The sequence below is a fragment of the Thunnus maccoyii genome, chromosome 16, assembly GCF_910596095.1.
Source record: "Thunnus maccoyii chromosome 16, fThuMac1.1, whole genome shotgun sequence".
In the NCBI taxonomy this organism is placed as follows: domain Eukaryota; kingdom Metazoa; phylum Chordata; class Actinopteri; order Scombriformes; family Scombridae; genus Thunnus; species Thunnus maccoyii.
The window spans coordinates 6675244-6692142 of record NC_056548.1 but is presented as its reverse complement, the minus strand read 5'-3'; the positions used below and the strand labels follow the sequence as shown (position 1 = coordinate 6692142).

Sequence of the window (16899 nt, the reverse complement as noted above, 5' to 3'; positions counted from 1 at the left end):
AGGTGCACAGAGTACATATTTCCAGAGAGGGCCTTTTGGAGGTCACTAGACCAGAAGTATGGTGGCTTCACTATCATTATTAATTGCTCAACAGCTTCCGCCTTTAAAGCTGCTAAAGCCAAGTGAACTTCCTCTGACAGCCCTTTCTTTTTGATCAAAGTATTTCCGAGGCCATGATAGAGGACTGGAGGGACTTATTACCTTTGTTTTGTCGTCTACAACACGAAGACCATCTGCCGACACCCATAACACAGCTCGCACCGCCTTCTTCCCAGCCTGCAAACAAAACACAAAAGGGACAGGGACGAGTAAGAAACGAGGGAACTTTCCAGTCTTTCCATACTACCCAAGATTACTTCCCTTTGTACCATTCCTTGGTACCTATTCATAAAAAAGTCAACAAACACACAAAGCACACCTGTAAATAAAGAGAAAGCACCAGGTAAAAGACACAAGAGAAGACATAAGTCTGGAGTTGCTGTTCTGAGTGCTGTGCCATACAGTAGTACCCGAATTTTAATCAAAGAAACAAGAAGGTTGGTATGAGAATTGGTGCAATGATGCAGTCAACAGTGGTGGTCCCCGTTGGTTAGAATAACAACAATAAAACATTTGTGTGTGCACAAAAAAGCAAACGTTCATTCACACAAATTGTTCATTGTTCCATTCTTGGTTCATTGAAGAAGGAAGAAGGGCTGAAGGGAGAGAAGGCACGCCTGTTAATAGAAAAAAAAAAAACCCACTCACTCTCTCACACACACACACACAAAAAACACAAAAAAAGTGCCCCGCCCGCACCTAAACCACCCCACCTATTCACAGACACATGCATCATTGTTTTTGTCTCGCTCCAGACAGATTTCCCCGCTGTATGTGTGTGTGTGTGTGTGTGTGTGTGTGTTTCTTCCAGCCTTCAGTCGTGATCAAAGGGTGAGGTGTTACGTGAGAGGAGGAAAAAATAATAATAATAATAATAATAATGCTACTAATAAAAAAAGGAAACACACTCAGACACACAAAAGCAATAACTTACTTTTGCAAAGAATCCTTTGAAGAATTTCCTGTCCTGGAAGTGGATGTGGTAAAAGGGAGGGTGGGTAAGAGGGATGGAGGAGACGGGGGGAGGAACAAGGTATGAAAATGTTACCTAGGAGGTCTAAAAATTGTCTGGCGCCCGCAGGGAGGGATATGATTTGGGTTTTGTTTGTTTGTTTGTTTTTTTCGTGGAGGTGAAGCTGGGTTATGAGTGAGCGAGTGAGTCAGTGAGTGAGCCCCGAATGATTCCATACTGATAGATGTTTTGACGGGTGATACCGTGGTTGTTATTGTCTTTATGATGATCACTGTTAGTACTACCCACACTGGAAGCCAGTAAACCACATTACTGTTCCCACCACAGCCCTCGAAAATAGCAGGAAGTGACACCCCAGAGCGTCTCCCCTGCCGAGCCGCACATATCAGCAACCGGTGACTTCTTCTGTGGTTTATGTAAACAAACCCTAAAAAAGACTCCAGCAGTCCCCGAGCTAAGGCAGCACCCCAAGCCGCCTGGACAGAGGAGATAAAGATGGCAGAATGTCAGGTGTGTCTGTTCGTGTATGTGGAGGGGATAATCCCAAATCCCATTTTATTGTATTTCCTCTGATGCCTACACTGAGACTTGGTCATGCCATAGTTGTTCAGCAGACAGAAAAAGACTCCCACGGACAGCAGTTTGACCTCTGAGTCAAGCCTGTGACTGTTGACCAGTCAGCCAGAGTCAGGGGTCAAGTTTAGGCCACCGTAACCACATAAAGAGACCACGACCAGACCCGGGCTAGTCTTAATCCTCCCCCTCCCCTTCACTCCCTGCGAGTTCCTCTCCTCCCCATAAGCTGTGAAAAGGAGTGCCACTCTACTCCTGTTACACAGCCATGGTGGAGACGGCACTCCAAGCACCATGTTAATGCATGATTTAATGTGTTAACCAGCACTGGAGATTCATCTGAAATGAGCTAAGCGAATGTTAGTGTGTGTTGGTGTGTTTGTGAGAGACGCACACAGACATGCAGATGATGGTAGAGCTTGCACGGCTAGTATTAGTATGCTAAGGTTAGGGGAAACATCTCTATAGGGTTGAGATAACTAGAATGGGGAGGCGGTGTGGGGGAGGGGGGTTTGAGGTATTTCTCGGCAACACCACAATATAAACCTGCTTAAAAAGACAAAAAAATGTATAACACCAACAAAAAAGTAATACAATATTCAGTTATTTAAAGTGAGTTGGGATGAAACTACAGAAGGGGAAAAAGCTTTCTGGGCAGAAAGGATAGCTGAGTTTTGAAAGATTAAGGTGAAGCCAACATGGCAAAAATGAAACAATTTAAGCAAGGAAACTCACTTTCTAGCCAACAAGCCTTACTTCTGTGTTGATATGAAAGATTAAAAAAAAGGTTTAGTCGTGCATACTTTGCCTCTTTTTAGTAGACAACCTTACCACCCACAGCCAAAACCTTTTAGTGGTACAATCAGTTGGAGGCTTGCAGTAATACTGCAACCAAAAAACAATCCCAACCACCAGCAGGATGTGATACAACGCATCACAGCTTGTGTAACATATGTCACAGGCCTTGTGCAATACCTCACACTATGCAACATTTACAACTAACTCGTGAGAACGATCCCTACTATGAGAGAGAATGTACATTATTCTGGACAGCAGAGATGTTACTTTACCTGACATGTTATGTAGGGATCTAAAACCTACCACCCTGCAGGGTAGCTGTAAGGAGGAGGATGTTATTCAGCCTATACAGCACATTTCCCAGTGTTGAAAATAAGTATTTCATTTTTTTTAGTGGAGTTGAGCTCAGGACATGACTGGGAAGTTCTCTGGAATGAGTGAGGATTTAGTTTTGATTTATGTTGTTTTCTACATTTGGAAATATCTCTAGCTGGGGTGGAAAGGCATCTGAGGCAGCTTTTCATACCATGTGACACTGCAACCCCTCATTGAAACCTCAAGCTTATGAGCACAACATCTAACGGACTTAGATACCCTGTCAGTGTCGTGCCCTGAGGCTACTGGGTGTTGATGTACAAATACAATTGAAATTCTTTTGGCATGTCAGCATCTCCTGGTGGGCTGCCCCACCCTGTCTACACAGAGGAAACACTCCTGGTCACTACGAGCTCCCGCGTAACAGAGAAAACATTCCTACTGCTGGAATACAGAATACACCTCCGACGCTGGGCCGCTGGCCAACAGCAGCAGGAAGTGATGTCATGATGACAACGCAAAAGGGCAGGTTGGAGGTTGATGGTGCCGCAGTGCAGCCTCCTCCTCCTCCTTCACCGTCTCCATCCTCCCCTCTGAGTCACAGGTCGCGGAGCTGTGAGAGAACTCTCATTATGGTCCCAAAGGCTGCTGGGAATACAATGGAGTCAGCTCAGAGCAGCGACTGTCACACACACACAAACAGACATCGATTGACAGCTCGATCACCAACACGCACCCTCCTGCACAGGGCTCACACAGGGAAATCTAAACACACTTATTTACACTTTCTTCCTACTTATGCGTCAGAGAGCATCAGCTCACTGTTGTTCTTTCTCGCACCAGGACCTTCAGTACTGAAGCTGCCAGATTGTTTTGGTGAAACATCATCCTCTCATCAGCGCAGACCAGACATTAAGTGCCTACAGGTGTGGGACCTGGTTCCTTACCAATTTAGTTATTAATTCCTGGAAATAGAGTTCACCACTAAGCAACATTAACTCACATTCTCTCCACTAGCATGAACTGTATTTGTTGCCAGGCAACAGTTAGCTTATTAAAGAGTCAGCGAGGATGAACTGGGATCTATCAGGGCCTTGCTAATTGTTATCTGTTTAGAGAAAGGTCTGGTCTTTGACATGGATAACTGGCAACAAGGGCAGTCAAAGCAAGACTTGTCTGGTGGATGCAGAGACTAGCTGGTGCTGGTCAGGGCAAAGACATGTTGAAGAGAAGATGATCACACACTGAACTCCAATGATTGTATTGTATAGCAGACATTCATCCACACAAGTTCAGGCAAGTGGTTTCGCTCTATTTTTATTTTGTGTGTGTGTGTGTGTGTGTGTGTGTGTTTGTGTGTGTGCTTGATTTGGTGTTCACTTTTAATTGTTTTATTTCTGTATTTTTAAAATGATTTTATCATGTTGATCAGTTGTTTTTATGCTGATGTTAAGCACCTTGAACTTCCATTGTGCATAAAAAGTGCTATACAAACAAAATTGACTTGATGTTTGTTCAGTGCAGCCTTACTGCCAATCCTCTGCATGATTTACCCCAAAGATCGCCATTACAAGCAAAGAAGTTTAATTTTTGTAAAACTTTCCTAAAGACTAGAAATGTTATTTTTTGTGTTGCTGTGAGTTGAGACAGCAGGGCCGGAGAAGGAGACACTAATACTCATGTGCAGTGTGTTACACAACAAGGAAGCAAACCCAGGAAAGAAAAAAAAAAACCTCCAGTGGATGAGCTCATGGGAACACGGTACAGTATGCATTTCTCACAATACACTCCCTGTTGCCAACCAACAGTGATCATTTTCTGGCATTTCCTGTAAGGTGAGCCTTTCAGGCGCACAGGTAAGATGCCCCCATCCAGACCAGGGTTCAGTTGGATAAAGGCCACTCATAAACTTAACAGGTATATAACTGTTCACCAAACACGGCAGCAGTTACATCATAAAATTCAACTACTAATATCCCAGTTTGTTCAGGAAAATAACATGTCAAAGAGGACGTTGAAATGATGCCAGTCTTTTTCTCGTTTTGAAGGTGGTAAATGTTAATTTCCCACCCTCCTTATGAGCACAAATCGATAAAGCCATGCCTGCGCTGGATTATAAATCAGGCCTCTGCGCCGTGAGGAAGCGAGAGAGCGGAGTAACAGAGGAGAGAGAGGAGGAAATGTCATTAGGTTGAGGAGGGTCAGACAGTCGCGGCCTGCAGGAGGACGGGAGGCAGAAGCACCCGCCTCTTCTTTTGAGTTGGCTCCATTTTGTCCGCCTTGTTAAAATGACTGTAACTCAATAAGACCTCACAGCCTCGGGCTCTGTGTGCACCATGTGACCTCATCAAGCACCAGTGTGTATGTGCTGCTGTGTGTGTGTGTGTGTTTATATAGGTTCAACTTTTGTGCATTCTGCCTCTGTGCACTAAGGATGTATATGTTTGTGAGTGTTTGATTTTGTGTGTCTACGATGCCTCTGGGTGCACTTCTTCCTGTGTGTTTCTGTCTGTATTAATCACTCGCCTGTGAGCCCTATCTGGGCTTGTGTTTTAGATGTGTGTATGCTTCCGTGTGCTACGAATGTGTGATCAATGTGTGAGGTTGTGAAATTACGTGTCAATTCACACACACACACACACATACACGCTGCTATGGGTGCCTACAACAGGTGCATTAATGTGAGTTTGAAAACAGTGTTGTACCGTATTTGTGTTGTGGTCACAGTAATGTACGTGCTTGTACTTTTGTGTCTAATAAAAATGGATTTGTATGAGTTCTATATGTTCACATCTTATACCAGAATGTGTCAGTACATGTGTTAGTCCTGCTTCTGCGTGTTCTCCCATGTGTGTTATCTAACTTCTGTTTACTGTACTGCTCTGTTATGGAAATTTTAGTGTACTAGTGTCATTTAAATTGCAAACAAATTATGAAATTAGTCTCACGCATGTTCTACAGTATAATCATACTAACAAATGACTCTCAATAGCCTTGAACAGCTCACTGAAGCAGACTATGCAAAATGACTAAAAGGGTCTTTGTATTATATTTAGTTTCTGATGACAGGAGAAACAGGGTGTGAATTCTCAACAAGCCTGACTCATCTTGAACTGAAACTGAAAGCTAATAGCAGACACTTCAAACAGGAATTTCATAACCTTTATTGACACATAATTCCAATTTAGCTATGTCCTGTGATCCGGCTATGATGTGCTAATCCTCCTCAACAGACTGGAATCCTGATCATACAGAGACAGATCCCTGAGGCAGACCTGCCGACACCAGTTTGGCCCCGACTACAGAGAATCAGCTGCATTTACCCAGAGGAGTTTATGACCTGGGTGGGGTCTTGGCAAACAACTGACAACATGGAAAAGCAATTGCTCCACAGTTTCCCCCCTTCCCTTCCCCTGCTCCCCAAACTGGAATTTGTTCTTTTTACGCAACTCTGCCGGAATCTACAGGAGCAGGAAGTACATGTCGGCCTATCTGCTCTGGCTGAGAATGTACGAGAAGAGCGAGAGAGAGGAAGAGACGCTCAGAACGAATCCTGACACCCATGGAGTTTGTCTGAGGGCCACGCTGGGTGGAGACCCTCACTGACGAATGACGACACTGAGCCACGCTGAGACCTCCGTGTACAGAGAAAACTGAGCAGGAATAATCAATGATGAAAAACTAAAACATCATACTGACGAATGGAGGAGGGCTGTCTCAAAATGTGGAAATGTTAGAAAACGTGAAACCTTAGAAAGAGTCAGTAGGATGTTGGTAGCACAGAGGAGGAAAGTATGGAGGAAAAGATAAGAGAAAGAACAGATAACAAGGAAGTAGGATGTCTGGTATTTAGCGGCCTCTTTCCTGGAAGTATGGAGGGATTTTCTAGAGAAACCTACCGTCTTCAGGCGCTTTACAGCATCCTCGCAGATGTGCATGCCTCGAGACTCCTCCACCTCCACATGTCCCAGGTACTGCAGGGTAGAGAGAGGTAGAGAGACAGAAAAAGTGAGTGAGTGATGCTGCGACAAACCTTTCTTGAGGCTATCTCTACTGGAGTTTAAGTAAGGCTACAATAATAAATAGTGGAACGAGATTGGGTATTTAAATGAGTCCAGATTGTCTAATATCCCCTGGTGAGTTGGCACCAATGATTTATACACCCGATTAATTACCATTTTGAGGTCATTCTTAGTTCAATTGCTCCCTGGTTGGCTCCTGATTTTGTCCATGGAGAAAACGGAGAAACATTTTACTGAGAAATATAAATGTGCATTTGGGCAAACGTAACATCAGGTGTGTGATCCTGTGAGGGAGTGCTTACATGAGAGAAATAAAACAACAGGGGGCAACAACAACAAGCTGCTCTTCACCTGCACATGCAGCCAGATAATTGTTTTGAATTACAGACGATCCCAGCTGAGAGCGGCTCGACACAACAAGACAATTCAGATCAGGTAAGGAAATGCTGTGATGGGAGAAAACTGACTTTGAAAAGTTTGATCCTTCTGGTATGAACTGTACATGGTGCGTGCAAGATGGCAAATCCCCCCCCCCCCCCCCACTGTGGTCCTCCATGGCCTCCTGCAGCATATCATAACACTGACAGGTTGCCTCACCTGAAATAAAGACTGCCTCTACTAACATTTAGAGTGTAAAGAACAACTTTATTGCGAGACACCACAAGCTTAGTTAGTCTCACAATAAAGTTGCATCAATAATGAGATTCTACAAATGTTGCTGGAGTTCTGGCCTCTTCAAATGATTTCCCTTTTTCCTGCACCTGGGAAATTGTGCTAGAAATCCCTAAAGTGCCTCAACAAACATCATTATGCTTAACAATATATAGTATAACATTTACCTTCTGGGAAAAAAGCTGAGGTGCTCTATCACCATTTATGCCACGTGTATTTAATGACTGAAGAAATTGTTATGACTGTCATCTAGTTACTAATTAATCAAGTGACGAGATGCATCAGGAACTGCCAGTGAATGATCGATTACATCATATGATTGCTCCAATTACCAGTTTCCTGGGAGACACCCTGTCCTCCGATCATGTAACAACCCACATCAGGAATAACTTTGACATCCTGCGTGAGTGGGATTAACTGCAACTGAATGAACGGAAAGGCTGCCCCCCTCAAACCTGTCTCTCCCTCCCTCCCTTCTCCTTCCCTTCTCCCGGATCTGAAGCAGCATCACACCCTGCTGTGTGTCACTCCAGAGTCACAACCCTGACCGCCGCAGAAGCCATTGTGCGGCCTGGAGAGGAAGTCCTTACCCTTTCCTTATAGATACACATAGAGCGAGTGACGCTGACCCATGCCTGACACCCCACCCTCTGGCCTTGCTATTTTGAGAGCGTGACGCCACAGCTGTGAGTCACGCTGTTGGCGTACAGTATTGGAATACACATAAACACACAGAGATGTGCACGAAAGTGTTTGTGTACTTAGGACAATACCGATGCAAGGAGGTAGCTGTGGGTTAGCAAGGACAATGAAAGCAGCAGCGCTGCTAATAGGAGATCAGCCAGGAGACGAGGCTGAGGTGAGATGAGTAAATGCATGGGAGGCTCGCAGTGTCACAACAAATTCTTCAGTGTAGCTTCTTACTCTGTCCTGTTAGAAACTAGCTGACAGAAACAATCTGGGGGCTAAAACATTCAAATTTAACAGAAGCTTCAAACTGAAGCAAGGTAAAATATTAAATCACTTCGACAGTGTGTTTGTACATGTGTAGGTTAATTTTGATACTGAAATGCTGGTTTGCTTGTGGGCCCACTCCAGGATTAGTTCCACTTGGTACTAATCCTGGAGTGGGCTCGGATTAGATGCTGTTTATATATCATGATATTTGTATAATCGTGCTGTAACTGCCAATGCAGGAAACACTAAGTGCAGTAACTAACAATAACTCGCTTGAATTCACATTCTGTAAACATTTGAAGCAGCCAGTGATAAGGAAGACAAAGGTCAAAAGAACAGACAGTACGAGACAACACTCCTGTACCGTTTGAATATTTAGCTTTTATCTCAAGCACAGGGAGGTGTTTCACATGCAGATCAGTATGAAACCATATCAATATCTATTAACTGAAGTTCGCTTTGTTGGGTGTAAATCCTCTGGATGGAATCCAGACGGATTCCAGGAATTAATTCAGGATATTGGCCATAAATCAGTTTCAGCAAATAATTCTGTCAGATTCATGTTTTCTTTCTCCATGTGTGAATAACTGCAGAAAACAAGCTCACAAAAAAATGCAGACATCCATTTCCATACAAATAAGTCTGTGCAGTTAAAACTTACCAAGGACATATAAATACATTTCTCTCTCATTTGCTTTAGTGGGTAAACAACATGCACAAACAATTTAATCTCACATCCATCTTCAGCCTTCAGCAGTCTCAAAAGACTGACATTTCCATATTAAAAAAGCAAGTCTACATTTTTTGACAATCACCTTGAAGGATGAATAATTATCTGTCTAGGCAATTTCAGCTTGAAAACACACATATAAACACAAATGCTGCTTAATATGACACACCACTCACAGACTGTGCTCAGTCAAGATGTAAACATTCAGTGCTGGTGATGGGTGAATAACTGGACTTATCCTCTGCCTGCCAAGGACACTATGTAGTAGTAAGAAGCCCCGAGCCAGAACACTAAAGCTTCATTTCATCCCGTCTTTAACACCACCACAAAGTCTGAAATGCTCCTCTCTTTCCCACACCACTTTACTCCTCTCCACTACTCCACTCTATTCGTTACTCTTTAGTGCAGCAGTCAGTGATCATTTCACTGCAACTATTCCAACCCACACACAACTGGGCTCCTCTGAGGCACCTAGAGCGGGAGACAGGGAGCAGGAGGGGGGAGGAGGGATACAGAGGAGTAGCATGGTAGGTTGCACCGACACGATGAAAGCCAGTGCAGAGAATTTAAAAAAAAAAAAAAAAAAAAAGCTAGTGGAGAAGTGTGTGTGGCTGCAAAAGTACAAGAATGAAAGCATGACAATCAGGTCTACAGGGAATGATACATTTCACAATGTTCACAACTTTACCAGTCGAGATTTGCGGAGTAGACCAGGACCTATCAAAAATGGTATCTGTTGTAAATTTAGCAAGGCACTGGCTGATTAGAGTCAGCCAATAGTTGTTGTTTTCACACACTTAAACAGTGATGTAGGAAGAAAATTTTTACACAAGAAAAAAGCCAACTTTAAGGAAATCTCTTGACCAGATAATTTCTAAAAATCTCCAAAAAAAAAGATCAAAGTGAAAGTGAGAAAGTGGCAAACAAACTAAAGGTGAGAATTAAATGTGTGTGTGTGTGTGTCGTGGGACAGCTTAGAAGAGATCTTGAATCTAGGGCGTTTCACACTCTGGGACGTGCCAGGTATTTTCAATTCCCCTTCTAGCACAAAGGAAACATGATAAAGCAAACACACAGGTGAAATCAAACCATAACCTGTACACTTGCTTATGCACAAATCACATCCACTGACAAGCCGCGAGAAAAGCTTTCTCCTTCCTGACTCTGACGTTTTCAATTCTCCTTTATCTTGAGTGAGGTGAGCATTCAGGACTCGTGATGAGAGGAAGCGTACCGTTGCGCTTCTGTTTGCAAAAGTGGAAGGTTTTGTTGCCAAAATACAGCAAAGTCTACACTCCATCTGCAGCACAGCAGGTCCAGTTTCGCCATTTCTGAAGCACTGAAGCTATATACCGTGTGTGGTAAGATTCTGTGTGTTTAGCCTGCTGAGTAGTGTGTCTTGCACTGCTCCATTGCAGTGTCCCTGCATGTCCTTGAATTATGTTGTCACCTATAATGAAACGTATTTTTATTTTGTATATTTTACTTGGTGTTTCAAGTGGTTCTGATTACTCCTGGGCCAGAAATCAATTGCGCACACACACATCCCACAGGTTTGGAAGGCTACAGCAGATTACTTTGCAACCTAGATAAAAGCTGTGCTCACAGTCTCTGAATGCTTATGATTAATCACAAGCAGCGTCCTTGGGGAGCCAAGCGGCATGCAAGTTTCTTAGAGGTATGAGTGCGCCACAATAAGGTCAAGCCTGCACTCTGTGTTTGAGAGAGTTTGTGTGTGTGTGTGTATGAGGTTTCGTGTAAGTATGTGTGTTTTTTTGTGTGAGGGAGAGTGTAGAGAGTCACCTTGACTGCAAAGCTGCATTTGCCGCTGCGGACCGCCTCCTCGTCTGTCTGCCACTGGTGCGGCCGACTCGACTCCGGCACGTAGACGTCTTTCTTCCGGCGGAAGCTCTGCCGTAGCTTATTCATCGCTGAGCTCCCTGTGAGTCGTGAGAGGCACTTCATTAATCCCAGGGTGAAAATTGGGTTGTCAACAGCAGCAAAATAAAAAGGTGCAACACTGGCTGGAAAGTTGGGAGGTGTTAACAGCAACAGCAGAAAAAATATTAAAGGGGACTTTTTATGCTCATTTTCATCTCTGTATTTTTATTCTGGGACTCCACTAGAATAGCTTTGCATGATTCACAGTTCAAAAAACTCCTTATTTAGTTTATACTGGCCCTTTATGCAGCCCCTCAGTTCAGTCTGTCTGACAGCTCCTGTCATTTTAAGGCTCCCCTTACGATAAGGCAATTCTGTCATGATTGGCCAGCTTTCAGGAAGCCTAGCAAGGAGCAGCACATATCAGTCCTGTTAAGTTCCTGCTGATGAAAACCCACGTCCTGCTTTTGCTACTTCTATTAAAATCTTTTAAATGACTAAATAATGGGAGACTTTTGTGGAGAATTTATAGGAAATGAAACGTGTTCACCACCGAATTAGCACAGCTTCGTTAGCGGTGCTATTCTTCAATAAAACAGGTTGAGACAACAAGATATGGACATATTTGGAGCTCTTTGTTCAGCTGATCAGTTAGAAATGATGTAGGAAGGAATAGTACAAGCAGAAACAGCCACAGTGATGATAATGTTTGATGAAGAGCTGCAGATGACCAGCACACCTCCAGCAGGTAAACAACTCATTTTACTTTGCAGTGCTGTGTAATGGAAAAACACTCACAGCGTGCCAGTTGGGAGCCGATATAGCGATTTGTGCTGGGCTTTACAGTCAACAGAGCATTTAGCGTGTTTAGCTCTTAGTTTAGGCATATTGTGTTTGTCCTGTCTTGTGAAAATAATAACAATGGCTACCCTTGTCTGGAAATCGTGGGTGGGGAAACAAAGATGGAGGGGCGGTTACAATTTCAATGAAGCCTCAAGTGACGTAAGAGCGGGCACAAATCTGAATGGCTTGTTGAATCACATGAGTACAGAGCAAGCCAGCCCACACCAGACTGACTGGGGGGGGGTCTTATTAGACAGTCTGTGTGTTAGTAGGCACATCAGAAACCCAAATGTATATGCACAAGCACTGAAACAGTGAGTTTCTCATAATATGTTCCTTTTCAGTTATAAGATTTTGTAATGATGGGATATTTAGTAATTCATGTGCAGTCAATGGTGTACACCAACAAAAAAATGAGTCAATTTCCTGTGTTTTATAACAGACAAGAACATTGGTGATTGTGTATAACAACGGTGCAACACTGCTGCTGTCACACCTCCTGTATGGTGTCTGTAAATAGGGATGCTTTTAACACTCACATTGATGTGCAAGACATACACTGATGTCTCTCTGACTCACAGGGAGGAACAAAAGAGTCGGAGCATGAGTCTGAGTAGTGTTAGGGGTCAAGACGGCCCAAATAAAAGGGGAATAGAGGACACTGAGAGCAGTCTGCTGCTTGTACTGACAGGGCTTTCTACCTGCTAAATTGTACCAGGGGTGCAGGATTACAGCTGAATGACAATCCTGATTATTTTAAATCAACAATATTTGCACAGTTAACAATCCACATCTTTAATTTAGATTTTCAGACCACTTTAATCAATATCTTGACATCTGCAATCAGGTTCCTGGGAGGAGTTTAGTGAAATGTTTCCAACCTAGATCAGTGGTTCCCAAACCAAGGCACTCCTTATAAAGACTTTTTCTGTCTGTCAAGGCTTCACTGACAGGCAATTACTTTGCTTGTTTTTAATTCATACAAGGGAAAAGAAAGTCAGCTCACAGAGATATGATGTTGGGAACGGAAATACCACACTGAATGCACTATTGCACAGTGATGTATGTCAGTCTCTCCCCCCCAAAAAACAAAAAAAAAAACCCCAGCAAAGACCTGTCTGTAAAGCTTTGAGCAAAGTAGCTTTAACCGCGGTCTGATTTCAGTTCTTTTTGGCTGCCAGGTTGGGTCTTCTTCTCAGACTGTGTTGAGGACTGAGATGTGTCAGCATTACTTTGAGCTTTATGTACAGTAACAGATCTTTATTGCTGCTACGCATCTGGCAAATCCAGCAAGCCGCTGAGCATTTTGTTTTACTAAGACGACCACAAACCGTGAGCTGTCAAGTCATCAGCTGTGGCAACTCCACATTTAACAGGATTTTTATTACAGTGATTTTGAGATGTGTTGCTTATTTAATCTGTTTGATATGTTTGAGAACTATGATAAAATGTGGTTGATGCAAATATTGTCTTGTTTTTTTTAAACGTGCAATAAGGAAACAATTTGTGAATCATTGCTCTCAATCAAGTGGAATTAAACTGCAACTGTAATTTACAACTGTAGACAATCATCACAGCAGTCATGAAACGTACAGCTCACTTGATCAATAATATTATCACAACAGTTATTGATCCATACATGAAAATTTCTCCAGCATTTTAGGAGAGAAGAACTGATCTTCTCTAAAAATCCAAAATAGTTGAGTTAATTAAGCTAAAAGCACTACATTTAAACAGCACATGTATGTGTTCTTGGCTCGGGGAGGAGATTATCAGACAAAAAAAAAAAAAAAGCAGAGACCCAATTAAAAGTTGCTGATCCAAACTAGAAGTGAGAGGTGCATCCAGCATCGAGAGACTGGCTCACATCTCCCCAAGCCAACTCATAACTGGGGACCAGAAGTCATTCAGCCATGCAATTCCGACTTTTAACACGTGAGCAGAGCATACTCCTCCACTAACAAGTTGGACCCACTAACTTTTGAGCTGATGAGGATCTGGCGGGATTAGAGGCCTTTAATCCAGGAGAACTGACTGTCCGCACACACACACACACACACACACACAAGAACAAGACGCAACATGGCAACGTGCACCTACACACATGCTCACAGCGACCACACACATATGCGCCTACTTAACTACACATACACACACACACACACAGGACTGAGCTGTCTGTTTGCATAATGAAACCTGTCCTGTGAGCCGATAATGGCTGGGGGTAGAAAGTGGGTTTGAGGTGAGGCTCTCTTATCTGTCCGTGCCAGGCTCCAGCTCTGTGGGCAGCTCACAATGAAGCTTTCAGCCCTGACCAGGCCACAGAAACACACATAAAACACATCAAACTTCCTTCTGTCACTAAAGGGGAGGACCAGGAGAGGACCATGGACTCACAAAACATCTCGAGAGCCTGAATATGGCACGTGCAGTAGTATATTTGTCGCACTTCAAATAGGCCGAGTGCACATAAAAAAAAAGACACAAAACAATGTTTAGCCTGGCTATTTTACAAGCTACATATTGTGAACTAAGCACACTCACTCTAAATGACAGCCGGTCACTTGGCCAAGCTTGAAAACCACCAGGCAGATTCAAGTTCTGGCTTCAGCTGCTCAGTTTTTTACCTCCCTTTTCCACATCTTCTGTAATAGAAACTCTGGCTAGTGTGTAGTACAGCCTCTCTATTCTACTGTCTGTTGTCCATGGCCTCACTCATAGAAATACAACCATGACCGCCGAGCTATGCTGTAGGTAGAGATACAAGTTCGCAAGGTCTGAGACTCAGGCAGAAATGACAACTAAAAAGCTATAAAGCAGGTGCTTGGATGTGGGCAAGTACCTGTTTTATAGTAAGAGCCAAATAATCTGCAGGTGTCATGACTGACCTGACTCTTGTGTGTAGCGTATGTGTGTGTATGTATTTGTCCGCGCACATACACAAGCGCAGGTTGTAGCCTGCAGTAGAGTGAAGTGTTTGAAAACAAGACGACTGAGTGAGAGGGAAAAAAATATTGCTTCATCTCTCACTCCCGCGCTCTCTTAACACACTCGTTTATTTAGGTCATATCATGTTTGGGCTCACTGCAGTGCCAGTGACAGGCTGCATGCTTCCAGCCTGCAGAATGAAGAGGAGGAGGAGGAGCAGGAGGAAAACACATTTGTCTGCTCTAGAATGTATGCAGCACGTCGTCTTTTGGTGCGACAAATTACAAGCGTTTTGTTTTACAATATGCTGTGTGCTCATTTTTGAGTCGATGTTGTCACCTTGAATTCACTCATTATATTGTCACCAGACACAAGACACCGCCCTGTGATTCAAGATGTGTAAACAGTGCTAGTGTTTCTTCAACACCTCTTTAAGTAAACTGGTGTTTTTGATCATGTAGAATGATACTCAGGGAAGCTGTACTTTTAGGTAGGCAGTGTTTTATAAAACAGGCATCATGGTTTTGGGTTTTTTTTATTTTTTTATTTTTTATAGCCTTCCCAGATTTTGAAACAGCTGGTTTTGGATTGTGTAAGACAAGTTTGCCAACTTGAAAACCACAGATTTTCTGCAAGTAACTACCAAGTGAAGGTTAGTTTTAGAGCTGCAAAGATTGATGATTTATTGATGAATCTGTCTCCTATTTTTTCATTTAATCAATGTAGTAGGTCTAAGAAATCTCAGAAAACAATGAAAAATGCCAGAAGAAGGAAACATCTCCAAATATTTTACCCGACCAACAGTCCAAAACCTAAAGATATTCAATTTATGATATAAAAACAGAGAAAGGCGAGAAATTCTCACATTTGAGCAGCTGGAACCAAAACCAGATGTTTGGCCTTTTTGCTTGAAACATTATTCAAAGCTGCACTAGTTGATGTTTCTTATACAAACACTGGATCAAATGACTACTTGTGTGTGAAAGGCGTCACTCGTAGTTATTAACACACTACAAATTACAAAGCGTTTTAGTGTCTTTGAGCTCACTGTTTTGGTTTGCCGGCCTGTAAACTGCAGTCTCATCAACCTGTTTTTTTCCAGTTGCAGCAGGCATCAGATAAACAACCTGTGCACTTCCTGCACTGCACCATATGACAAACAAACCACGTTACTAGCTGGCGAGCAAGCTAAAGAGCCAGATATTTCCCTCAAGGGTTGGAGGAGACCAAAACAGACCAAGAAGCTAAGTGAATATTCATATTGGTTCGTAGTTTGCGAGGCAGCTGGATTCGAAAGATCACAACATCACAAGATCACGCGAGAATCCTTCTCGTCAGGCTTCGAGTTATGCGCTTGTGTCCGAACCGCCGATCAAACCGTTGCGAATCCAGCTGCCTCGCAAGGTAAGATGGTGATAGACGGTGATTAACAGATGGTTCATCCAATCACCTGCCAAGTTTTTTTTTTTTAAAGTGCCTGTTCTTTTCCAAACAGTTTCCATGGACGACTTCTCAGATGGTTCTGTGTAACAAACCATCTGGCGTGTCAGGTTATATCGGTTCACCAGGTGGCCAGAAGAAAATGACTCCAGAAGAATGCCAATGTTGCTCTGTCTGCTGGATGTCGATGTGTTTATGTTGTGTTTACAGCTCATTCCTTGTTTCTTTAAGTCATTTTTTCTTGTTACTATTTGACATGAGGGCTTTCTGCAGAAAAATATCTCCAAAATGGCTGTTGGTAAAATCTGTGATGAAGCAGCCTGACTCTCTAGCGCAGAAAGAAGACATTTCCTGCCAGGAGATCTCATTTTGGAAAGAATCTCTGAATTCATCTTGGGGACAATCAGCAGTAGAACACTATTAGTCTGGAAATATTATATTTTTTTGTCTCGAAGGCCAGTGTTGGTCCATTAATGCCACATGGTTTTTTTTGTCTCGTCTCACAGCACCCTACTAAACTCACCTTCTAAATCACTTTATACTTCTGCTACTGCCAGCTTACGACCCACACATACCTTCTCTCCTGAGTCCTGCAGTATATAAGAGAGACAAATAAGGAGAGAGCGAGAACGTAAGAGAAAGCACATATATTCATGTGCGTGGGAAAG

At 43.1% G+C, this 16899-nt stretch overlaps 1 protein-coding gene across 3 annotated transcripts in view; it reads right to left on the bottom strand.

Annotated features, from left to right (window-relative positions):
• numb (NUMB endocytic adaptor protein) overlaps window positions 1–16899 on the bottom strand; it is a 42931-nt gene that overhangs the window by 7126 nt on the left and 18906 nt on the right. For 2 of the 3 annotated variants that reach the window (XM_042388595.1, XM_042388593.1), the window contains exons 2-5: window positions 10943–11079; window positions 6658–6732; window positions 1034–1066; window positions 202–276 (exon numbers count right to left, since the gene is read on the bottom strand). In XM_042388595.1, coding sequence (XP_042244529.1) covers window positions 202–276; window positions 1034–1066; window positions 6658–6732; window positions 10943–11068 — 309 coding nt within the window. In that variant the 5' untranslated portion in view covers window positions 11069–11079. The remainder of the gene's footprint in view (window positions 1–201; window positions 277–1033; window positions 1067–6657; window positions 6733–10942; window positions 11080–16899) is intronic. The other variant, XM_042388594.1, reaches the window with a different exon arrangement.